Source organism: Bos mutus, chromosome 2 (genome assembly GCF_027580195.1).
Source record: "Bos mutus isolate GX-2022 chromosome 2, NWIPB_WYAK_1.1, whole genome shotgun sequence".
Classification (NCBI taxonomy): domain Eukaryota; kingdom Metazoa; phylum Chordata; class Mammalia; order Artiodactyla; family Bovidae; genus Bos; species Bos mutus.
The window spans coordinates 115,002,345-115,029,150 of NC_091618.1; the positions used below are offsets into that span (position 1 = coordinate 115,002,345).

The 26,806-nt window shown below is 36.8% G+C and overlaps 1 protein-coding gene across 5 annotated transcripts in view; it reads right to left on the minus strand.

The window, feature by feature from the left end:
* Window positions 1–26,806, minus strand: part of LNPK (lunapark, ER junction formation factor) — a 98,895-nt gene that overhangs the window by 20,789 nt on the left and 51,300 nt on the right. For all 5 annotated transcript variants that reach the window (XR_011461726.1, XM_005910405.2, XM_070358762.1 and 2 more), the window contains one exon: window positions 6,613–6,825. Coding sequence is in view for 4 of the 5 variants with exons in the window: in XM_005910405.2 (XP_005910467.2) it covers window positions 6,613–6,825 (213 nt within the window). In the remaining variant the exon portion in view is untranslated. The remainder of the gene's footprint in view (window positions 1–6,612; window positions 6,826–26,806) is intronic.

The window sequence follows — 26,806 nt, forward strand, 5'->3', positions numbered from 1 at the left end:
GTGAAACACAAAGACTAAAAAGACTTTTAAATGAACAAATCAGTGAGCTATGTAACAACCTCAAGCATCTAGTATATGTATAATTGGAGTTCAGAAGAGGAGAGGAAAAAAAATTGACTCAAAAAAATAATGCACAAAAATTTTCAAAACCTGGAAAACCGAAAACATACAGACCCAAGAATATCAACAAACCCTAAGCACAAGAAATAATTTTGCACCAAGATACAGCATAATCAACCTTCTTAAAACCAGTGACAGAAAATCTTAAAAACAGTCAGAAAAAGATACATTAGTACAGAGAAACGATAAGAATGACAGACTATTCATTACAAAATAAGCAAGCGAGAAGACAATGAAACAGTATCTTTAAAGTTCTGAAAGAAAAACTATCAAATTAGCGAAATTATCTGTATTAGTGAAGACATCTTTTAAAAATGAAGGCAAAATGAAGACTTTTTCAGACATACAAAACTGAAAGAATTCACCACTAACAGAACTGTACTACAAGAAATGTTAAAAGAAATCCTTCACGTAGAAGGAAAATGACACCAGACAGAAAGCTGGATCACACAAAAGAAAGAGTACCTGAAATGGTTACCATGTGGGTAAATATATAAAACATTATTTATACCGCTTTAAAAAACAATTGATGGCTCAAAGAAAAAGTAATACAGGTTTCCCTTGCTATCCAAAAGTTCCCATGAAAGCTTTCGTAAGCCAAAATGGCATAAAGTGAAGAAGCAATTACCTTGGGACACATCTTGCTAACGGATGCACAAAATAAATTGAGACAAAGCACAGATGCTCACAGACAAAGTTCAAAGCTATGGCGGCTTGCTGATGAGATGCTGAGTGTAGTTCCCAGGAAAGGAGCTTGGTGGTGCCACTCTTGCTGCTCAGGATGCACGCTGCCTCTACAACGGCTCGCTGCAAAACAAATGCTGAACGCTATTTTCGCTTTTCATCTTTTTTTGTAAAAGCGAAACCTTCTTCCGATTCTTTCAATTAGTGTAAACAGGCACTAATGCTATTTTCGCTTTTCATCTTTTTTTGTAAAAGCGAAACCTTCTTCCGATTCTTTCAATTAGTGTAAACAGGCACTAATGTAGGTCTTTCATAAAAGCAAAGTGGTGTAAAGTGAACTTTCAAAATGCGGAGGATATCTGCAATTCCTTGTGGGGTTTATAACACATGTATAAGTAAAATATATGAAAACAATACCACAAAGGCCAAGGGGAGAGAAACATTAAGTATACTGTAGTTTGATTCTTAATCTGTATGAGAACTGGTGTCATACCATTTGAGATGAACTGTGATAAATTAACGATACATACTGCAAAGTCTAAAGTACCCACTAAAATAACAAAAAAAAAGCACTATAGCTAACAAGGCAACAACAAAAAAAATGATTAAAAGCAATCATAAAAGATACTCAACCCACAAGAGGCAGAAAACAAGAGAGGTAGCAGAACAAATGGGACAAATAGAAAACTAGCACAATAAAAGATTTAAACTCAAACTAAAACATACCAATCATTACATTAAATATAAGTGGCCTGAGCACCCTCACTATAAGGCAAAGATTGTCAGAACGGATAAAAAAGCAAGACCCAACAGATGTTGCTTACAAAAAATCCATTTTAAATATAAAAACACAAACAGACCAAAGGTAAATGACAGGGAAAACTACATAAATACGCTAACACTATTCAAAAGAAACCTAGAGCACCTGTATTAATAGCAATCAAAGTAGATTCTAGAGCAAAGAATATAAACAGGGATAAAAGTGTAATTTCATAATGACAAGGAGTCAATTCATCAAGAGGACATAATAATCCTAAACCTATGATGTATGTGCATTATAACAGAGTTTCAAAACACATTATGCAAAAACTAAAAGAAATACAAAAAGAAATAAATACACAATTATAGCTGGAGATTTCAACAGCATTCTCTCAAGCACTGACAGAATAAACAGACAAAAAATCATTAATGATATGTAATACTATCTACTTAACCAACTTGATGCAATCAACATTTACAGCCATTCTACCCAGCAGGAACAAAACATATATTCTTTCCAAGTGAACACAAAGCATATACCAAGACAAATGATAGTCTGAAACATAAATCTCAATACATTCAAGAAGATTCAATAATACAAAGTATGTTTTCTGACCACAACAGAATTAAACTAGAAATAAGCAACAAAAAGACATCAGGAAAATACTCAAATATTTGAAGACTCAGTAATATATAAATAATCCAAGCTTTAAAGATAAAGAAATTAGAAAGTATTTTTAACTGAATGAGAACAAAAAACCAACATATCAAATGTATGATATGCAACTAAAACAATACTTTGAGGAAAATTTATAACACTAAACACCTATACTGCTAAACACCTACAAACGAGGATAGATCTAAAATCCATGAATTCAGTTTCTACCTTAAGAACCTAAAAGGAAAGAGCAAATGAAACCCAAAGTAAACAGAATAAATGAAATAATAAAGATCAGAGTGGAAATTAATAAAAATATACTAGAATAATAGAGAAAAGCTAGTTCTTTGAGAAGACCAAACTGATAAAGCTCTACTCAGACTAATCAGGATAAAAAGGAAAGATATAAAATATTAACAATGAGAGAAATGACATAAATCCAGATAGTAAAGATATTCATAGAATAATAAGGGTATATTATGAATAACTTTATGCCAATAAATTCTGTAAGTTAGGAGAAACAAATTCCTCAAGACTACCAAACTACCAAAACTTACTCAACAAGAAACAGAAACTTCAACTTGCTAAAATTTTGTTAAGAATTTTTGCATCTATATTTATAAGGATATTGGTCTGTAGTTTCTTTTTCTTTAAAAAAGTTGAATTTTTTTTAAAAAAAGAAAAAACCTTCAGCAAAGAAAACACCAGGCCTAGCCACTTCAACCTGTAACATTTAAATTTATTACTAAGAAATAATACCAATTCTATACAAACTTGTCCATAAAACTAAAGATAAGAAAACGCTTTCTCATACTGAGGCCAGCAATACTCTTATACCAAAACCAGACCAAAAAAATTACAAGAAAACCAAAAAAATTACAAGAAAACAAATAAAGAAAACAGATAAAACAAAATTACAAGAAAAAAAACAAAAAGCAAAAACAAAACAGACCAGTATCTTTAAGGAAAATTGATGTACACATTTCTAATAAAATTTTAATAAACTGAACCCTATATATAAAAATTAAAACATCATGACCAAGTCAAATTTACTTCAGGAAAGCACGGTGGTTTAATGTCTAAAAAAAAGTCAATGTTAAAAAAAAAAAAATCAATGTATTTCACCATATGAAATAGTGATATTAAAAAAATATATAACTAAACTAAAACCCTATAAGAGCATCTCAATAGATGTAAAAAAAAGATTCGAAAAAATTCATCATCTGTTACTGATAAAAACCTTCAGCTAACTAGGAATGGAAGGGTATTTCTCAATCTGATAGAGGCTATCTATTTAAAAAAAAAAAAAAACCTATAGCTTACACTGAGTTGAATGGTAAAAAGGTAAATGCTTTCCTCCTAAGATCAGCAATAAGACAAGGATGTCTGCTCTCACCACTTCTATTTAACACTGCACTGAAAATTCTAGCTAGTGTAATAAGGCAAGAAAAAGAAATGAAAGGAATCTACATTTAAAAGGAAGAAGTAGAATTGTATTTAGTCACCAACAATCTGAAGCCTGTTTAGGATATATTATGGAATCTATATAAAAGTTATAAGAACCAGTGACTTTAGCAATATTACAGGATATAAGATCACTATACAAAAATCAATTTCTGTTACATTACCAGTGAACAATGGAAACAGTTAATAAAGTATTTAAACTAGGATAAAAACATGAAATAATCAGACGTACATTTAATCAAAAAAGGTACAAAAGCTATGAACACTGCAAAACATTGCTAAGAGAAACTAGAGAAGATCTAAATAAATGGAGAGATACATTGTATTCCTATAATAAATTAGCCAGTATCAGAGATGATGAATGGAGAGTCAGGAGTAGAGGAATAACTTAGAATTTAGTTAATATTACATTATATAAAAACAGTAACAAAAATAAAGTTACACATTCAAAATTAAGAATTGTAACTCCACAATCTCTGAAAACTGAAACAGAACTGTTTGCAGGAGATATTCTAAAATTAGAGACTACACAGAAGGCACTGAGAAGAAAGTTAGAGAATAAAATAAACAAGATGTGATGTTTGCCTTTGTAAATCAAGGCCAGATAAAAGTAAGATAGGCAGCAATGGACGTTTACATGGAGACCTTGTAGAAGACTTCCAAACAAAATGAGGTCTTGTTGAAACAAGCCCTGCAATACATGGATTAAAGGTCTTCAAAATGACTGTGACAAAACCTTTAAAGCATTAAAAAATGACTTTAGGGCAGCAATATGATATTACTATTCTAAAAGATAAGAGATTTGCATTGTAAATAGTCACAAATCTTAAGGCTGTTACCATCTTAAAAAGGGGGGAATGATATAGAATTATAGCTAGTAAATGAAATTAGGTTCTAAAATAAGTTTTCAGTACTAGGAATCAAGTGCATTTTTCATATCTCATTGGCTATTGGTATTTCTTTGGCTAATGTTAAGTACAGTCATACTTAACATTCAATCACTAGCATCAAAAAATAAACTTGAATGCAGACATTAAGTGTCATCCCTCATTATCAAACTTTCAACTTAAATAAGTACGCCAAATTAAATTCTGAAAGCATTTAAGCCAGCTTAACTTTTGCTGGAGTATTTTACTTCTACCTACTTAAAATGAAAATGTCCATAAGGGAATCTGGATAAATAAAACAACAGATTTCATAAAAATATCTTAACTCCCTTGCATATTAATAACTTTTAAAATAACACATCTTTGTATTCATGCTGTTACGGGTAACAGTAATTAATACAAACATCAAGAGCAATCATTGTAGGAATACTGGTCATTTTTACACAGCTTGGCAAATTATCAAGTACCTGCTGGTTATTAATTTTCAAACATATGGGAGCCCTGTGGTAATACACATTAAATTGATTCTCTTTCACAAATATGGCATAATGAAAAAATGAATTATTAATCTTCTCTATAAGAAATCACTTAGCTCACTCACATTTTTGGCAATGTACAACTTAAATACAAAGTCTTTTACACAGAAACTAATTAAAAACTTTAGTAAAATATATTATGTTTACATGATCATGAAATGGTAGGCTACTGAAACCCTGTTCTTACGTGTGCTATTATATAGTTTTTATTACTCTGTATAAGTTGATAAACTCTAATTTCTTTAAAAATAGATATACAAAATACATTCTTACAAAATTAGTTCTTCCATTAAACAATTAAGAGCTTTACAAGTCATGGGTATCTCAAATCAACCAGTAACAACTGAAAGACGAAAAATTTTCAACCAATTTACTCAATTTCACAAAATATACAATTGCCCTGAGTGACATCATTATATGTTAAGTTTAAAAGTATTTTTTCAATAATCAACAATTAAAAGTTATGATTTGTATTCATTTCATTTGTAGTTAGCTTTCATAATATATTTATAAATTAATAGTTTTTTAGTTTTCTAAAATCTTATGCTGTTTTCAAAAAGAAAAAGGAGGGGGAAAAAATCTACTGTATTAGTAACATTTAGATTGCTTACTGATTTTAGTAAGACTGTGTAAATGCCCTGAATATCTAATATCAACTTCTGACGAGGCTCAAAGTCATAAATTATATGTAATTAGTCATGAAATATGAAATTAATCTAAATTAAAATTAAATATCCTAAAATAAATAATTTATTATCATATTTAAGAATCTGACATGGGACTCTACATACAATAATGTGATCTGCTGAAGAAGAAGACTTTCATGTCCCAATCATACTCCAAAAGAAAGCTGCAGGGTAATATAATCTATTACACTCCTAAAATGGGATCTTCCCCTAGAGATCTACAAAACTGAAAAAGGAGAATCCAAAGAGATGAAATAGTAGTAAAGGCAGTATGTTAATTCAATAGGACTTTATGTTAAAGTACCTGTCAGAAAATATTGAGGCTCTACGGCTTAAAAAAAGAAAAAATCTACCAAGCTCACATTAACATTAGTAGCATTACACACTACAGTACATGAATATTCTTCCTGAAATGTTAATCTGTCAAGTTTAAAAATATATATGAAGGGTTTAGCAAAAAGCATGAATACATTCCCAAAATGTTCTCTTCTATCCTCATTTTATATAAATCTGGAGCCATTCTAAAGCTGAATATAAAGATACGCTACACTGTTGACTACAGAATACTACAAAGTTTTATTGCCATTTAAACAAAGAAGCCATAACAGTTAAATGAGCTCAAGAAATAGGTTTCAGTATCACAAGGTGCCAGCTGTAAAGAGTTATGGCTAATTGAATATGGAACTCCTGCTTAATCAGATAACTGCTCTGCTATTTCCAAATGAAATGCCATTTCCATACTGTCTGAAAATGGCCCGTTTTATTGGTAACCAGAGAAAACAATATAAACTGTAAATAACATTAAGTGCTCTGTTTACCCATTCCAGGCACTGAAGTAGCAGGGGATCCAAAACGTCTTGGTAACACATTTGATGATAAGGCTGGAGTAACAGTTCTTTCTGGGGGTCCACCAGGGGCTGAAGTGTCCTTTGGTGGTCCAGGAGAAACTGGAATTTGCAGAGGAGGGCCTTGGCTGGAGCCTGCTGGTGTTGGAGAAAGGTTTCTTTGAGCGGCAGTTCGCTGACGAATCTCTGAAAATAAGAATAAAAAGTATTTATTAGGTTTAACATTGAGCATACCACCATCAGTCAATATCACAAGTGACTTTTTACATTCAATAAAGCTTTGCAGCACTAGAAATCATCTACAAGGTCAAACTGCTTGTAAATAAGAAATCTGTACAATGTAACACTGAAAACTGACTACAGAGTACTCCATTTCTGAACCTAAAATTCAACTACATGTATATATTTACGTAAGTCTTGATCTAAGTGTACCTACTGATACTATTTTTCAAAATAAATTCAAATAAAATAAAATAAAATCACCCAATTATGCATATCTTTTTATAATCAATCCCTCCCAAGTTATGATAAAGTTTATCAGAATCAGTGAAAACTGCAGAATTGTTTTTTCAAGATAAAAAATGGTAATGCTAAGAAATGAGCTAATAAGTATATATGGAATTGTCATGTAATTTATGAAGTAATTAATCTAAGTAGTCATAGAAATGCTGAAGAAAGGTACCATTTCTATTCTCCTTTATACTACTATCTTTTGGGGTAAATTTTTTTTGGTCAATACATTCAACAGAGGAAAACTTTCACTCTGCACAAACAATACATTAGAATAACAAATTTTATCTTTTTGATGCAGAAATTACATGAAGTTGGTAAATGAGTCAAATCCAGGCTGCCGCCTCTTTTTGTAGTTTTTCACTGAAACACAATAACACAGTTCTTTACATATTGTCTATGGCTGTTTTAGAAGAGTCTGAGTAAACACACTAGAGACCATATGGCTCTCAAAGTCATTCACTATACTTACTATCTGTTCCTTTACAGAAAGTTTCATGATTCCCCTCTGTACTCAGTAACATAAAATTCAATCCTGTCATTCCCCATTCTCACCAATATCTTACTTGAATGTTGACAGTACGATCTCAAATAAAGATGCACCTCTAACTTTGTAATTCTACATATCACCTTAAATTATTACAAATCCTGAAATGGTAAGCTAAAGCTAAAGAAGTTATTAATAAATTTTAATTGGCATGATTGGTAAAAAATGCCGTTTCAGAAGCAAAATACTTTAGATTTGGACTCCATTTGACAGTTAAAGATTTTCATAAACAGCTCATTGCAATCACAACTTGAGCACCAGATTTCAGTTTACTACAACCTCTTCAACTATTAAGAACCTGGGTCCTGCGGTCAAAAAGGTTTGGTTAGAATCCCAGCTACAGCTCCATGACCCCAGATGGGTTAACTTTGTTAAGCCTCTATTTATTTGCAAAATTAGGATAATAATATCCTAACTCAGAATTGTTAAAAGAATTAAATAAGATAATGTCTGTAAGTTGACAGATCACATTTATTGAATACAGATTTCAGATGACAGTGCTTTCATACAATTAAGTATTTTCAAATCACCATTTAGCTGTAATTACTGGGACCAACAAATTTTCCATTGGTTGTTAATTTAGTCTCTAACCTGCTGCTAAGCTGCTAAGTCACTACAGTCATGTCCGACTCTGTGCGATCCCACAGATGGAAGCTCCCCCGTCCCTGGGATTCCCCAGGCAGGAACACTGGAGTGGGTTGCCATTTCCTTCTCCAATGCGTGAAAGTGAAAAGTGAAAGGGAAGTCGCTCAGTCATGTCCAACTCTTAGAGACCCCATGGACTGAAGCCCACCAGGCTCCTCGGTCCATGGGATTTTCCAGGCAAGACTACTGGAGTAGGGTGCCATTGCCTTCTCCGAGTCTCTAACCTAGCCACTGCGATAATAAATTACAAGCATGTCATCACTATATAAATGGATATGTCCTTATATTTGGCTATTTTCCTTACAGTTTATAGAAAATTTTGAATATTTCCTAGATTAATTATATCCTAATTAATTCCAGCAAATTAACTGGTCACTTAATTATCTTTTATTCACAAGGAACTTCTTAAAAGATGGTTACACATTAGGAAAGCCATTAAATTCTACAAAAGGTACTGAAATCAGTGAAATCATATAAGGATCTGATTACTGGAATTATTTTAAAAAACAAGGCATCAACATTTTAAATTATTTCTTTAGCAGATTTTTAGGTAAAACGTAACTCCAAAGGGCTTCCCTAGTGGCTCAGTTGGTAAAGAATCTGCCTGCAATACAGGAGACCCAGCTTCCATCCCTGGGTCGGGAAAATTCCCTGGAGGAGGGTATCCTTGCCTGGAGAATTCCATGGACAGAGGAGCTGGGCAGGATACAGTCCATGGCATCACAAAGAGTAGGATACGACTATGCGACTTTCACTTCACTTTCAACTCAAAAATGTATTTTTATTCCAGATAAATGCTTAACATTTATTAGACTACCTTAGTCTTTAACTTTTTGAACAAAGATTTGAGACCGTTTCCTCTGAGCGTGCATTTACCCAGCGAAAACTAACTAAAGCACACTTTTAACGTCACTCATATGCTACTGAAAGGTAAGGTCTATAACTAAAAGGAACACCATATCCAGCATTCCATAAAAGAGACTTGGCTTCATATTATTTCTAAATCTAAAACTAGGCAGACAAAAGGGAAAACTGATATAAGAGAGTCAGGAAAGGGAGAAAACACAGTTTCAGTATTTACAAAGGAAAAGAAGGTAACAAAGAGTTACAATGACTATGGTTGAAAACAGCTAGCAATACAATACCAAATCTATATTTGGTAAAGTACTATAAAATATTCTGGTAGTCTCAATGAAAAATAGCTAAGATTTATCTACTTTTAGCTATGTGCCATTTACAAATGCTTTGTATTATTAAATCTCTTAAAAAGTTTTTCTCACTCAACAAAATAGTCATATTGGATATATTGAACATTTCCCACATTCAAACGTAAAATACCATCCCCTAACAACATTTTCCAAGCACTCTACATAAGTCTCGTTAGGTACAAGGACTATCCCATAAAGTCACCTCTTGACTAGAGGATATCCTTATCAATGACCAATCAATAATTCAATAAAAATCACACTAAGTATGAGGACATTCGCTTCAGCCATGTCCGACTCTCTGAGACCCTATGGACTGTAGCCTGCTAGGCCCCACTGTCCATGGGATTCTCTAGGTAAGAATATTGGAGTGGGTTGCCATGCCCTCCTCCAGGGGATCTTCCTGAACCAGGGATTGAACCAGCATCTCTTAATGTTTCCTGCATTAGCAGGCAGGTTCTTTACCACTAGCACCACTTGGAAAGCCCAATTTTAAATTCAAAATGAATCAAATAGAATCAAAATGAGATCAAAAACTACTATTTTATGATAAACAAAAGGAAGAAAACAAAGTTTAAAGTAATGATACAGAATAGCTGTTAAAAACATAAATTCTGGAATCAAATTGTTTGGATTTAAATTTTAGCTGCTGCTGCTGCTAAGTCGCTTCAGTAGTGTCCAACTCTGTGCAACCCCACAGACGGCAGCCCACCAGGCTCCCCTGTCCCTGGGATTCTCCAGGCAAGAACACTGGAGTGGGTTGACATCTCCTTCTCCAATGCAAGAAAGTGAAAAGTGAAAGTGAAGTCACTCAGTTGTTTCTGACTCTTAGCGACCCCATGGCCTGCAGCCTACCAGGCCCCTCCGCCCATGGGATTTTCCAGGCAAGAGTACTGGAGTGGGGTGCCATTGCCTTCTCCGTAAATTTTAGCTCCACCCTGTTTATTAGCTGTGTAGGAAGGCTTTTCCAAGTTGATGACATCTCTCAGTTCAGTTTCCTCATAATGAGAATACTTACCTCTTACAGTTGTTATAAAGAATAAATGAGATAAATCAACACAAAGAGCTTAGCCAGAGCATAAGAAAAGTACTTAATAAGTAATAACTATTAGAAGTGGTATACATTTAAAGGTTCCAGCTTGTACAATAAATCTAAAGCTGAGCAATCTAGAATTTCTAAAGTAATTATTAAAACAAAATATAGATATTAGTTTGCAAATTAAATGTTTTCCTAGAGTTATCTGTGAACTTGTTTAAATGCATTATATAAAACTTAAATCTATTACTCTAGCTTGCTATTAAATACTTCTTGAGATGAATGTTCTATAATACCAATAATTATCCCTTATCAGATTTTTAAATAATGATTCCTTATACATACAGGTAGAAGGTTTTGTCTTTGTTTTGGTATTAAGCTGTAGTAGCAAAAACATCATACAACAGTTAGGGGCCTATATTTTCATCCTAGCTGATACCACCATTTCCTTATGTGAACTAAAAGTCTTTTATCCACGCTGGGTTTCAGATTTCTTTAAAAGAGTGTTGGCAGAACTGCAAAGACAATCCTCATATTTTCCCTAATACTGGTTTAAAGGCTTTCTGAACTATCGTGTTCAGTCCTAAGCGTCATACAAAGAAATTTCATTGACTAGGATTTTAGCAATGAACAGAAAAAGGTCTTTAAGTCTATGAATGATTAGCATATGCAGATGTGGACACTCAAATTTAGGGGAATTTGGTTCTTTATAAATGTGACCATGAGATGCAGTTAGGTGGAACACAGAGATATATTTTCAGGAGAGTTTCTATTTTTGAATTTATAGAAATTCAGGTCTCTTTTGTTTAAATTGATATGATTCCTTTAAATAAAATAACAAATATCATACATCTGATATTTCCTCCTTTTACTTTCTAAATGATCTAAAGTCTGCATTCACTGTATCATCTTCTTCACATCCTACCATACTGCTAAGCTGCTAAGTCACTACAGTCTTGTCTGACTCTGTGCGACCCCTTAGACAACAGCCCACCAGGCTCCCTCCTCCCTGGGATTCTCCAGGCAAGAACACTGGAGTGGGTTGCCATTTCCTTCTCCAATGCACGAAAGTGAAAAGTGAAAGTGAAGTCACTCAGTCGTGTCCGACCCTCAGCGACCCCATGGACTGCAGCCTTCCAGGCTCCTCCATCCACGGGATTTTCCAGGCAGGAGTACTGGAGTAGGGTGCCATTGCCTTCTCCACCTACTCATACTAAGCTCCTTTAAATTCGGCTGCTGCCCTACTTTTCTATCCGATTTGTTTTCTCAATATGTCAATCGCCTTTTATTAACAAAAATGACTCCATAACCTTTTTCTTCCCATATAGGCAAAGCTTTAAGGGAAAAAAGAAAAGAAGAAAAACTTTCCTAACAGTTCATTCTTCAACCCAATGCAGTATGGTTTTTGTCCTCCTCCTTAGCTACCAAAGTATCACCTACCACTAGAAGTACTATTGCTTTGGTTACCAACTTATAACATCACCATTACTGTTATTATACATGGTGGCAATGGTTTCGTCACTAAGTCGTGTCCAACTCTTGTGATCCCATTGACTACAGTCTGCCAGGCTCCTCTGTCCATGGGATTTCTGTTATTATATATATATTTTATCAAATCCCTACTATTTGCTAGGAACTATATGAGGCATTTTACTTGCGTTTACTAATTTCATACAGTACTCAGACCAACTTTTTGTGAAAACTCCTATCCTGTTTTCAAAAGAAACCAAAGCTCAGAAGTCAAGTACCTTCCCAAAAGTCTTACAGTATAATAAGAGATGGAGCCAGGATTCAAATCCAAGGTTTTATGGCAGATACCCTCACTCTGTTATATATCCTGTCAGATTCAATGGACTCATTTCTCTTCTATCCACTTGACCCTTTACAGAATATGGCAGTGGGTATCATCCCTACTTATGCTTCAACTTTCTAGATGTCCATTTAGTTCTACTTTTAATTCTGATCTTTTTTTTTTCCTGGGATGCTCTTTCTCCATCTACCCTTAAATGCTAATGTTCTTGCAGGTTTTCTTACTCCATTTTCTCTCCCTGGAGAGAAAATTTCACTTGATTGCATAGTTTCAATAAATATCACTTATACTTCCCAATGACTCCTAATCTGTATCTATAAATTCAACTTTTTTCTAAGCTCCACTTGAAATAATTATCTATACCTTTTATTACCTGGATTTAACTCCCACTTAACAGATACAAAAGCAAATTCATTATCTTTGACACAAATCTACTTCAATTCTTAATGTTCCTTATCTTGCTTAAAATACTAACATCTAAACAGCTGCCCAAGCCAAAAACCTTTACTCCTCCTTCCACTCCACACTTTTCAAATCTAATCACCATCAAGTCCTGTCAATCTACTCTTAAGTCTGAATTCTCTCTTAAATCTCTTCCAACATTGTTGCAATAATCTATCTAGTGCAGGCCCTTATCTTTTACCTATATTAGCTGGTATTCTAATTCATCTCCATGTGTTCAGCCTGGCATTCTGGAATCCATTATCCATGTTACAAAAAAAAAAAAAAAAAACAAAAAGGCTGTTGTTTCTAAAACACAAAGCCTCCAGTGGCTTTCCATGTTACATCTAAAATAAAGTCCCAAGCTCTGTAATGTTGCACACAAAATCTTTTCATAATTACCCCTTTGTTGCTGCTGTTATTCAGTCCCTAAGTCCTGTCTGACTCTTTGTGATCCCATGGACTGCAGCACGCCAGGCTTCCCTATCCTTCACCATCTCCTGGAGTTTGCTCAAACTCATGTCCATTAAGTCAGCGATGCCATCCAACCATTTCATCCTGTCATCCCCTTCTCCTCCTGCCTTCAATCTTTCCCAGCGTCAGGGTCTTTCCAATGAGTCAGCTCTTCTCATCAGGTGGCCAAAGTACTGGAGCTTCAGCTTCAGTATCAGTCCTTCCAAATGAATACTCAGGGTTGACTTCCTTTAGGATTGACTGGCTTGATCTCCCTGCAGTCCAAGGGACTCTCAAAAGAGTCTTCTCCAACACCGCCTTCAAAAGCATCAATTGTGCGGTAGCTTGTACAACCTGTTTTTATTCCAATTCCAAAGAAGGGCAATGCCAAAGAATGTTCAAGCTACTGCACAATTGCACTCCTTTCACACGCTGCTGCTGCTGCTGCTGCTGCTAAGTCGCTTCAGTCGTGTCCGACTCTGTGCGATCCCATAAATGGAAGCCCACCAGGCTCCCCGTCCCTGGGATTCTCCAGGCAAGAACACTGGAGTGGGTTGCCATTTCCTTCTCCAATGCATGAAAGTGAAAAGTGAAAGTGAAGTCCCTCAGTCCTGTCTGACTCTTAGCGATCCCATGGACTGCAGCGTACCAGGCTCCTCTGTCCATGGGATTCTCCAGGCAAGAGTACTGGAGTGGGGTGCCATTCCTTCAAGCTAGAGTTCAACAGTACATGAACTTAGAACTTTAAGATATACCGGCTAGATTTAGAAAAGGCAGAAGAACCAGAGACCAAATTGCTAACATCCATTAGATCATAGAGAAAGCAAGGGAATTCCAGAAAAACATCTACTTCTGCCTCATTAACTATGCTAAAGCCTTTGTGTTGGTAACAGCAAACTGGAAAATTCTGAAAGAGATGGCAATTCCAGACCACCCTACTTGCCTCCTGAGAAACTTCTATGCAGGTCAAGAAGCAACTGGACATGGAACAACGGACTGGTTCAAAATCAGGAAAGGAGTATGTCAAGGCTGTATATTGTCATGCTGCTTATGTAACTTACATACAGAGTCAAAGTGAAAGTGTTAGTTGCTCAGTCATGTCCTATTTGTTGCCTGCTACATTGAGAATTTCAGCCTAATTTCAGGAGACCATACAAAAAAGCTTTCTTTTTCAAACATTCTCAAATATTATTTTCTAATAGTACATATGACATGCCAACATTTAGTTGAGTTCACTTTTTTGTTGCTCTGCTTTTTAAAGAACTATAAAGCAAAATGTACTTTCAATTTATCTAAACATTTATTTTTCTTCATCACCTTGATAATTTATTTCTAGTTCTCTCTTATCTCTCAACGTTAATCAACCTGCACCTTACAGTTCATCAAGGTCTCATTTGGTTAGTCACATTTTTTATAACATTCAAACAAAATTTGTGAGTTCTTTAAAAAAAAGTTTCCTTTTATTTCCTTTAACAACACATTTATTAAGCAACCACTATGAGTAAGACACTTCAGAATGGGAGTCAGAGTTGTGTATAAAAGTGGCAAGCAAAAATAATACAAAATTACAAATTACACTAACTCAAGGTAAGTGCCACAAAAAAAGGAACTAACAAGGTACTATGGAGGGTTCAGGAAGGAGGATATTAAACTCAAAGATGGGCTGAAGAAAGGTTTTGTGGTAATAGTGGCATTTAAGATAAACACTGAAAAATGAATAGGGGTAGAAATGCCTTTGTTACCTGTATTACGGTATATGTGGCATTTTTAAAATAAAAGTCCAAAATTATTTGAGTTGCCTCCATTAAAATGGAAGAAAGAGAATGTCTATGTCTCCTCCCTTGAATCTGTACTACTGCTGTTTGACCAAGAGAATACAGGTTCTAGTTTTCAAAACTACTTTCTGTCTCTTGGGCAGCTTGCTCTTAGAATCCAGCCACCATATTAGGAAAGTACAAGTGGCTCCACTAAAGAGATCCATGTGGAGAGGAACCAATGGCCAGCACCAACTTGTCGATCATGTGAGTAAGCCATCCTGGTAGTAGTTCCTCCATCCCCAATCAGGTAGTTCCAACCCATGTTGGGTAGAGACGAGATATTTCTACCAAACTCTGTCAAAATTGTAAATTCATGAGCAAAACAAATAAATGTTGTTTTCAGTTCAGTCCAGTCGCTCAGTCGTGTCCGACTCTTTGCGACCCTATGAACCACAGTACACCAGGCCTCCCTGTCCATCACCAACTCCCGGAGTCCACGCAAAGCCATGTCCATTGTGTAAGCCACTAAGCTGTGGAGTGGTTTGTAATACAATAAATAAAAGCACAGCTATAACATGTAAGAACACCCAAAAAAGTGAATTTGCTATTTTATGTCTTCCCAGATTTTGTTAATCAAATGTACGTCCCCTGAAACCTCAAAATATGAAATATCATTGGGTTTGCTAACAAAAGCAAAAAAGATTAATGATTTCTACTTTAATCTTCCATATATGCCATGGAACACGAGTAAACTGTAAAAACCTATTTAAATAAGTTGTAATCCATTTGCCAGAACCATTCAATTTTTTTTCAAAACTTTTTGATTTCAAACTTAGCTGTGGCACGATTTTGACTTCTGACTGACCTTCCTTTTATTAACTTATTTATTAACTAGTTATTATTTATTAACTAGTAGAGATGCAGGGTTATATACAAAGGTAAAAGAGAATGTATGAGTGCCTTCCTTTTAAAACAAATATAAGAGGATCTGTTAAGGGTTTATTTTCAGCTATCAGATGACATTCTCCAAAAATCTTATCAGCCTTCCTACTTCAGTCATTCACTGTTACGGTCATAACCTAGTTCTAGAACCTTGCCATCAAGTTCAAGCATCCCACTCTCAAATCACACTTACATTTCCTACTTCCTTCCTCTATGACTCTTTTAATTCCAAGGGGATCTCAGTTCAGTTCAGTTCAGTTCAGTCGCTCAGCCATGTCAGACTCTTTTCGACCCCATGGACTGCAGCACGCCAGGCTTCCCTGTCCATCACCAACTCCTGGAGTTTACTCAAACTCATCAAGTCAGTGATGCCATACAACCATCTCCTCCTCTGTCGTCCCCTTCTCCTCCCACCTTCAATCTTTCCAACCATCAGGGTCTTTTCAAATGAGTCAGTTCTTCTCACCAGGTGGCCAAAGTACTGGAGTTTCAGCTTCAGCATCAGTCCTTCCAATGGATATTCAGGACTGATTTTTTAGGATTGACTGGTTGGATCTCCTTGCAGTCCAAGGGAGTCTCAAGAGTCTTCTCGAACACCAGTTCAAAAGCATCAATTATTCAGTGCTCAGCTTTCTTTATAGTCCAACTCTCACATCCATACATGACTACTGGAAAAACCAGAACCTTGACTAGATGGACCTTTGTTGGCATAGTGATGTCTCTGCTTTTTAATATGCTGTCTAGGTTGGTCATAACTTTTCTTCCAAGGAGCAAGAGTCTTTTAATTTCATGGTTGCAGTCATAATCTGCAGTGATTTTGGAGCCCAAGAAAATAAAGTCAGCCACTATTTCCACTGTTTCCCCATGAAAGTGCCATGAAGTGATGGAACCGGATGCCATGATCTTAATTTTCTGAATGTTGAGCTTTAAGTCAACTTTTTCACTCTCCTTTTTCACTTTCATCAAGAGGCTCTTTAGTTCTTCTTCGCTTTCTGCCATAAGGGTGGTGTCATCTGCATATCTGAGGTTATTTATATTCCTCCCGGGCAATCTTGATTCCAGCTCGTGCTTCATCCAGTCCAGCATTTCTCATGATGTACTCTGCATAGAAGTTAAATAAGCAGGGTGACAATATACAGCCTTGACGTTCTCCTTTCCCAATTTGGAACCAGTCTGTTGTTCCATGTCCTGTTCTAACTGTTGCCTCCTGACCTGCATACAAATTTCTCAGGAAGCAGATCAGGTGGTCTGGTGTTCCCATCTCTTCCAGAATAAGGGGATCTATAATCCATTAATTATTAAAGAGGTCAGCAAACTTTTTTAGGTAAAAGATCACATAGTGAATATTTAAGACTTTGTAGATAACATATGGAATTCTGTTGCATATTCTTAATTCTGTGTTTTGTTTTGGTTTTTCTGGAACTTTTTTTTTTTTTTTTTTTTGGTGTATGGCATGGGGATCTTAGTTCCTTTCCTCAACCAGGGATTAAACCCGTGCACCCTGCATTGGGAGCACAGAGTCTTAACCACTCAATGGCCAGGGAAGTCCCTTGGAACACTTAAAAATGTGTAACTCTAAGCTCAAGCACCACAGAAAACAGATCTTGGCCCAGATTTGCAGACTGAAGACTGCAAACCCCTGTATTATTAATAATACTACCAATAGCTTTTGACTGTCCATCATCCCCCTGTTATATCATTTCCTTTATGATCATCTCAGATTCTATAATTACCTCCTTGCATACAACTTCATCTCCTTGCCCTTTGATAATCCATTACACTAAAGCCCAACCCTGCTTAAAATCAACTCTCTGCCTACTCCAAGCCTGCACTCACACAGCTAAACTCAACTGGAAAACATTCAGACAACTATTCTTTAAATACGTAACTATTAACTTTAAAGTGGACATAAATGTCCCCTGGTATTCCTACATTCTGAGAATTATTTTATTCCTTCTCTTCAGGTCCCTCAACATCTTCCTCATCCTCACTCTCATTGAGAAAATAAACACAATCAGAAAACAATTCCAATCACCTACCTATAACTGCCTAAGTTCTCTGTCTGCCTTCCTAATACAGATGAAGTGAGCACACTCCTATCAAGAGCCCACTCCACACTTGTACACTAAATCCCATTCCTTCTTGTCTCCTCATGGACGGTTCTCCACCAACCGTCGCACTCTCTCCAAAATCAATCATCTATGTCTTCTAGGCCATTCCAAGTAGCACATAAACATGCTATCATTTCTTCCACACATCATGTTCACCCATACATACATATATACATCCATACAAAATGCTCCAGCTACCCATGTTTTTCAAGTCTCTTTACTCAAAAGAATTGTCTCTTCTCATTGTTTACAACTTCTCTACTCTCTTACTTTCTTAAATCTACTCTAATGAATCCATTCCTCCACCAAAACTGTTCTTTTCAAGGTCATCAAGTTCCTCAAAATTGCTAAAATCAATGGCCAATTCTAGATCTTCAACTTATTTGGCAGCAGTATTTATCACAAATGATCACTACCTAGAAACTCTTCAATAAGTGTTCAGGACACCACATACTTTTGGGTTTCCTATCTCACTGACCATTTCTCAGTCTCTTTTTCTGGTTCTTCTTCATTACTCCAAATATCTTAATGTTAGAGTACCCAAGGGTGGCCTTGGTCCTTTCTCTTCTTTCTCCACATTTACATCCTTGATAACTTCATCTAGTTTCATGGTTTTAATACAATCCACAAACTGATGACACCCAAATTTGTACCTCTAATCCAGATAATTTCTGTTTGCCAGACTCATATTCAACTACTTCCTTAGAATCCCTACTTGGACACCTGTCTAATAGGCATCTCAAAGATACATATCCAAAATCAAACCCTGTTCTTCATCACCTCATCTCAACCCCCATTCAAAAAGTGCTTCTTTTTTTTTTTTTTTTTTTTTACCATACTTAGCTACTTTTTTTTTTTTAATTCTTCCGATTTTATTTTATTTTTAAACTTTACATAATTGTATTAGTTTTGCCAAATATCAAATTGAATCCGCCACAGGTATACATGTGTTCCCCATCCCGAACCCTCCTCCCTCCTCCCTCCCCATACCATCCCTCTGGGCCGTCCCAGTGCACCAGCCCCAAGCATCCAGCATCATGCATCAAACCTGGACTGGCAACTCGTTTCCTACATGATATTTTACATGTTTCATTGCCATTCTCCCAAATCTTCCCACCCTCTCCCTCTCCCACAGAGTCCATAAGACTGTTCTATACATCAGTGTCTCTTTTGCTGTCTCGTACACCGGGTTATTGTTACCATCTTTCTAAATTCCATATATGTGCGTTAGTATACTGTATTTATGTTTTTCCTTCTGGCTTACTTCACTCTGTATAATAGGCTCCAGTTTCATCCACCTCATTAGAACTGATTCAAATGTATTCTTTTTAATGGCTGAGTAATACTCCATTGTGTATATGTACCACAGCTTTCTTATCCATTCATCTGCTGATGGACATCTAGGTTGCTTCCATGTCTTGGCTATTATAAACAGTGCTGCGAGTGCTTCTTTTGTAACTTCTACCATCTCAGTGGGGCTTCCCTTGTAGCTCAGTTGGTAAAGAATCTGCCTGCAGTGCAGGAAACCTGGGTTCGATCCCTGGGTCAGGAAGATCCCCTGGAGAAGGAAATGGCAACCCACTCCAGTATCGTTGCCTGGAAAATCTCATGGACAGAAGAGCCTGGTGGGCTGCAGTACATGGGGTCGCAAAGAGTAGGGCACAACTGGGCGCTAACACTTACTTACTTACTTACTTACTTACCATCTTAGTAAATACCTTACCAGTTACTCAGGCCAAAATCCTGGAAGTTATCTCTGACTTCTCTCTGACCCCAACCATACCCAATCCATCAGGAGTTCTTTTGGGTTCTAACTTTAAAATATATGCAGAATCTTAAACCACTCCTATGATACTAAAAGGTTCAGGTCACATCAATGCTTTCCCAGGTAACTGCACTCCACTTTTGTTTCCTTTGCACCCCCAACATAATCACCTTTCTTTTAAAATATAATTTAAATCATGTCAATCCTCAGTTCAAAACAAAAGACAAAAAAAAAACTTTTTTAAAAACTAAAAACTGAAGTTCTTGCAATGGTCTGCATTCTACAAGATCCCACATGACACGATCCTTTGCTGCCTCTTTTATTGCCTCTCTTACTACTGTCCCAATTGTTCAACCCAGTCCCAGCCATATTGGCCTCCATGCTATTTCTAGAGTAATCCAGGCATGCTTTGTATTCAATTTTTGCACTTAACGATCCCTCTGTCTGGAATGTAACTTCCCTCAGGTATCTGCATGACTCATCCCCTCACCTCTTTCATGTGTGTATGTGTGTTAGCTACTCATTCATGTCTGACTCTTTGCAACCCCATGGACTGCAGTCCGCCAGGATTCTCTGTCCATGGGATTCTCTAGGCAATAATACCAGAGTGGGTTGCCAGTTCCTTCTCCAGGGGATCTTCCTGACCCAGGGATTAAACCCAGGTCTCCCACATTGCTGGCATATTCTTTACCATCTGAGCCACTAGGGAAACCCTTTCATAACTTTGATCAAATGTTACCTCCTCAATGTGGCATTCCCTGACAGCCCTATGTAACATTAAAACCCCATTCTCACTCAAGACACTACCTATGCATTATCCTTTTATCATTTTCCTCCAACATTATACAAATAAATTGATAAAATTGTCTACCCCCACCAAATGCATAAAAGGTGATTTTTTTTTACTATATTTTGTTCACTACTATGAACTCAGGGCCTAAAACAATGCTTGGCAGTACATACTCACTAAACATTTATTTTAAAACAAAACAACAACAACAAAAAATCAGATTAGCACATACAGGTCAAATTTATTCCCCTATACCAATTAAAACTTTAAAAAGAAATTTTTCACTAGCCCCAAATATCTATATTAATTTATCCTAGAGAAGCTATTCAGGAATCCACACTATAGCGAATTCAGTTTTTCACTAAATCCAAACTTCATTACTTTTTAATCCAGTAAGGATATAAAATTCTTCCATTTCTCAGTCCATTTTTTCTATAGAACTAAAATAAATGCTGCACATCTAGTAACCATATAACTCTACTTAATACATATATGTGTATATATACACACGGGCTCCCCAGGTGGCACAGTGGTAAAGAATCCGCCTGCCAATGCAGGAGATGCAAGAGATATGGGTTCAATCCCTGGGTTGAGAGGATCCCTTGGAGTAGGAAATGGCAACCCACTCCAGTATTCTTGCCTGGAAAATTTCATGGACAGAGGAGCCTAGTGGGTTACAGTCAATGAGCCACAGAGAGCTGAGCAACTGAGCACACACACATATATACACATATACCTATTTTTTTGTCATTTATATTGGATTGGCCAACATGTTCATTTCCATAAGATATTATGGAAGTTTTTGGCCAAATCAATAACTTCATATCAAATGACAATACTGATTTTCTAAGATTAAGTACTCACTGATTAAAATTCCTTATTAAAAAAGAGTCAGGGTCAAACAGTTAAGATTATCAAAACCAAAGAAAAGTCCAAGAAACTGGCACAGCCAAATGAAACCTAATAAACATAACAACTAAATATATGTGAGATCCTGGATGAGATCCTGTAACAGAGAAAGAACATTAGGGAAAAACTAAGGAAATTATTATAAACCATGGACTTTAGGTTAATAATAGTGAATTACTGGTTCATCAATTTTGTTACTGGTCCATCAATTTTAACAAATGTACTACATTAATGTAAGACATTAATAATAAGGAGAAGGCAGTGCAAAGGTATATGGGAACTCTTTACAAAGCTATTGCTTTGTAAATTTTCTGTAAATCTAAAAATGTTCAAAAAGATTCAATCTACTAAAAAGGGGGAAGAGGGCCTATATCAAGAGTACAGAGTAGGATAAGCATGAGCTCACCTCCTCCCACAGGCACACCAAAATTACAACTACTTAGAGAGCAACCATCTCTGAGAATGACCAGAAGACAAAAAGAAAAGATTTCCCATAACTAAGATATAAAGAAGCCACAAAAAAGCAGGTAGGAGGGGCAGAGACACAGTCTATTCAGGACCCACCCCACAACCCCAGTGTGGCAACCCACAATGGGGAGGAAAATCACAACTATAGACGTCCTCCCCAAGGACTGAGGAGTCCAATCTGCACATTGGGCTCCCCAGCCCATGAGTCCCGTACCATGATAAGCCCCCAAAATGTCTGACTTTGAAAATCAACAGGGCTCACATTTGGGAGAGCCAGAAGGGTGTAGGAAACTGAGACATAGCTCTTTAAAGGTGCAGGAAAAACACACACACAATCTGAAATTAAGCACAAGGCAGCAGTGTGAAAGACGCCAGGGTCAGACCTGTCTGCTGATCTTAAGAAATATTCTGCTGGGACTCCCCCTGAGTACTGAGACACTGTCAGCAGCCACTTTTGTGATCTCATATTACCTTGATGACACTAGAAGTTGCAGGTATTTTGGAATCCTCTCTTGAGCTTATTAACACCAGGGGCCTGCCCCACCTACCAGTGTGCTAACAGAAATTGCATGGCAGCAGGCCTCTGAGCCAGATGTGAAGAGGCTGCATTGTCCACCAATGTACCCCTGGTAATAACATGAAGCAGGTCATCTCAGCTACCTGGGCCCAGGGGCCAGCTCCACATACGAGCAAACCCGTATCGGTTGGTCCTACAATAGAAAGGTGCATATAGTCCACAAGGGTACACCCCTGAAGCATCTTCTGATGGACAGAAGCAAGCATGCACCTGGACACCTCCTACATAAGACCACTTCTCCAGGATCAAGAAATGTAATGGGCCCACCTAACACAAAGAAACAAACAGAGAATTAGGCTAAATGAAAATGATCCAAATGAAAGAACAAGATACTCTTAGAAAAATGACTAAATGAAATGGAAATAAACTATCTGATAAAGAATTGAAGGTAATAATTATAAAGATGCTCACCAAACTCAGAATAAGAATGGATGACCCCAATGAGAACTTCACAGAGACAGAAAATATGCTTAAAAATCAGAGCTGAAGTACAATAACCCAAATGGAAAACATACGAGAGGGAATCAATGGGAGACTAGATGATACAGAAGAACAGACTGGTTATCTGAAAGACACAGAAGTGGAAACCACCCATGCTGAACAGAAAAAAAGATAAAGAACTCAGAAAAATGAGAATAGTTTAAGGCAGGGGGTCTCAAACCTTTGGGATCTAATGTGATGTGAGGTGGAGCTGATGTAATAATAAAAGAAAGAAAGTGTACAATAAGTGTAATGTGTTTGAATCATCCTGAAACCACCTCTCCTCCCCAGTCCATGAAAAAACTGTCTTCTGCACCAATCCCAAGGGCCAAAAACACTGGGGACCACTGGTAAGGGACCTGGGGGACAACATCAAGTAAGTGCACTAACATTCACATTACAGGAATTCCAGAAAGAAGAGAGACAGACAAAGGGTAGAGAAGTTATTCGAAGAAATAACGGCCTAAAACTTCCCCAGTGTGAGGAAGGAAACAAATATCCAGGTCCTGGAAGAACAGACAGTCCCAAAGAAAATAAACCCAATGAGGTCCACACCAAGACACATTATATATAAAATGTCAAAAGATAAAGAGAAAATCTTAAAAGCAAGAGGAGAAAAACAACTAGTTACCCATAAGACTATTGGCTAATTCTTCAGCAGAAACTTGGGAGGTCAGAAGAGTGGCACAATATATTCAAAGTAATGGAGGGAAAAAAAGAAACTTCAATCAAGAAAACTACCCAGCAAGGTTATCATTCAGAATTGAAGGAGAGATAGAGTTTTACAGACGACAAAAAGCTGGAGGAGATCACTACCATTAAACCAACCTTATAAGAAAAGTTCATACTGTTCATGGGGTTCTTGAGGCAAGACTACTACAGTATTGAGAACCCCATGAACAGTATGAACTTTTCTTGTAAGGCTGGTTTGATGGTAGTGAACTCCTCCAACTTTTTGTTGGTCCACTAGAGAAGGCAATGGCAAACCACTTCAGTATTCTTGCCTTGAGAACACCATTAGCAGTATGAAAAGGGAAAAGGACAGGACACGGAAAGATGAACTCCCCAAGTCGGTACGTGCCCAATATGCTACTGGAGAAGAGTGGAGAATAACACCAGAAAGAATGAAGAGACGGAGCCAAAGAGAAAACAACACCCAGTTGTGTATGTCCCTGGTGATGGAAAAAAGTCCAATGCTGTAAAGAACAATATTGCATAGGAACCTGAAATGTTAGGTCCATGAATCAAGGTAAATTGGAAGTGGTCAACAGAAGATGCTAAGAGTGAACATCAAAATTTGATGAATCAGAGAACTAAAATGGACTGGAATGGGAGAATTTAACTCAGATGACCATTATATCTACTACTGTGGGCAAGAATCCCTTAGAAGAAATGGAGTACCCTCATAGTCAACAAGAATCCGAAATGCAGTCCTTGGGTGCAATTTCAAAAATGACTAAATGATCTCTGTTCATTTCCAAGGCAAACCATTCAATATTACAGTAATCCAACTCTATGCTCCAACCAGTAATGCTGAAGAAGCTGAAGCTGAACAGTTCTATGAAGACCTACAAGACCTTCTAGAACTAACACCCAAAAAAGATGTCTTTTCATTATAGGGGACTGGAATGCAAAAGTAGGAAGACAAGAGATACCTGGAGTAATGGGCAAATTTGGCTTTGCAGTACAAAATGAAGCAGGGCAAAGGCTAACAGAGTTTTGCCAAGAGAACACACTGGTCTTAGCAAACACCCTCTTCCAACAACACAAGAGAAGACTCTACACGTGACCATCACCAGATGGTCAATACCAAAATCAGATTGATTATATTCTTTGCAGCCAAAGATGGAGAAGCTCTATTTGGCCAGCAAAAATGAGACCAGGAGCTGATTGTGGATCAGATCAAGAAGGTATTGCAAAAGTCAGACTGAAAGAAAGTGGGGAAAACCACTATACTATTCACGTATGACCTAAATCAAATCCCTTACAACTATACACTGGAAGTAAGAAATAGATTCAAGAGATTAGATCTGATAGACAGAGTCCCTGAAGAACTATGGACAGAGGTTCGTGACACTATACAGGAGGCAGAGATCAAGACCATCCCCAAGAAAAAGAAACACAAAAAGGCAAAATGGTTGTCTGAGGAGGCCTTAACGTAGCTGAGAAAAGAAGAGAAGCTAAAACAAAAGAGAAAAGGAAAGATATACACATTTGAAGGCAGAGTTCCAAAGAATAGCAAGGCAAGGTAAGAAAGCCTTCCTCAGTGATCAATGCAAAGAAATAGAGGAAAACAATAGAATGGGAATGACTAGAGATCTCTTCAAGAAAATTAGAGTTAGTTACCAAGGGAACATTTTATGCAAAGATGGGTATAATAGAGGACAGAAATGGTATGGACCTAACAGAAAAAGAAGATATTAAGAAGAGGTGACAGATTACACAGAAGAACTATACAAAAAAAAATCCTCATGACCCAGGTAACCAGAATGGTGTGATCATCCACCTAGAGCCAAATATCCTAGAATGCAAAGTCAAGTGGGCCTTAGGAATCATCACTACCAACAAAGCTAGTGGAGGTGATGGAATTCCAGTTGAGCTATTTCAAATCATAAAAGATGATGCTGTGAAAGTGTTGCACTCAATATGCCAGCAAATTTGGAAAACTCATCAGTGGCCATAGGACTGGAAAAGGTCAGTTTTCATTCTCAAAGAAGTGAAAGGAATTTGGTCAGTTTCAATCCGAAAGAAAGGCAATGCCAAAGAATGCTCAATTTACCACACAATTGCACTCCTCTCGCACACTACCAAAGTAATGCTCAAAATTCTTCAAGCCAGGATTCAACAGTACGTGAACCATGAACTTCCAGATGTTCAAGCTGGATTCAGAAAAGGCAGAGGAACCAGAGATCAAATTCCCAACATCCACTGGATCATTGAAAAAGCAAGAGGATTCCAGAAAAACATCTACTTCTGCTTTATTGACTACGCCAAAGCCTTTGACTGTGTGGAACACAACAAACTGGGGAAAATTCTTAAAGAAATGGGAATACCAGACCACCTGAACTGTCTCCTGAGCAACCTGTATGCAGATCAAGAAGCACCAGTTAGAACCAGACATGGAACAACAGACGGGTTCCAAATCGGGGAAGGAGTACGTCAAGGTTGTATACTGTCACCCTGCTTATTTAACTTACATGCAGAGTACATCATGCGAAATGCTGGGCTGGATGAAGCACAAGCTGGAATCAAGATTGCCAGGAGAAATAGCAATAACCTCAGATACACAGATGACACTACTCTTATGGTAGAAAGCAAAAAACTAAAGAGTCTCTTGATGAATGTGAAAGAGGAGAGTGAAAAGTTGGCTCAACATTCAGAAAACTAAGATCACAGCATCTGGTCTCATCACTTCATGGCAAGCAGATGGGGAAACAAGAGAAACAGTGAAAGATTTTATTTACTTGGGCTCCAAAATCACTGCAGATGGTGACTGCAGCCATGAAATTAAAAGACTCTTGCCCCTTGGAAGAAAAGCTATGACCAACCTAGACAGCATATTAAAAAGCAGAGACATTACTTTTCCAACAAAGGTCCATCCAGTCAAAGCTATGGTTTTTCCAGTGGTCATGTATGGATGTGAGAGTTGGACAATAAAGAAAGTTGAGTGCCAGAGAACTGATACTTTGGAACTATGGTGTTGGATAAGACTCTTGAGAGT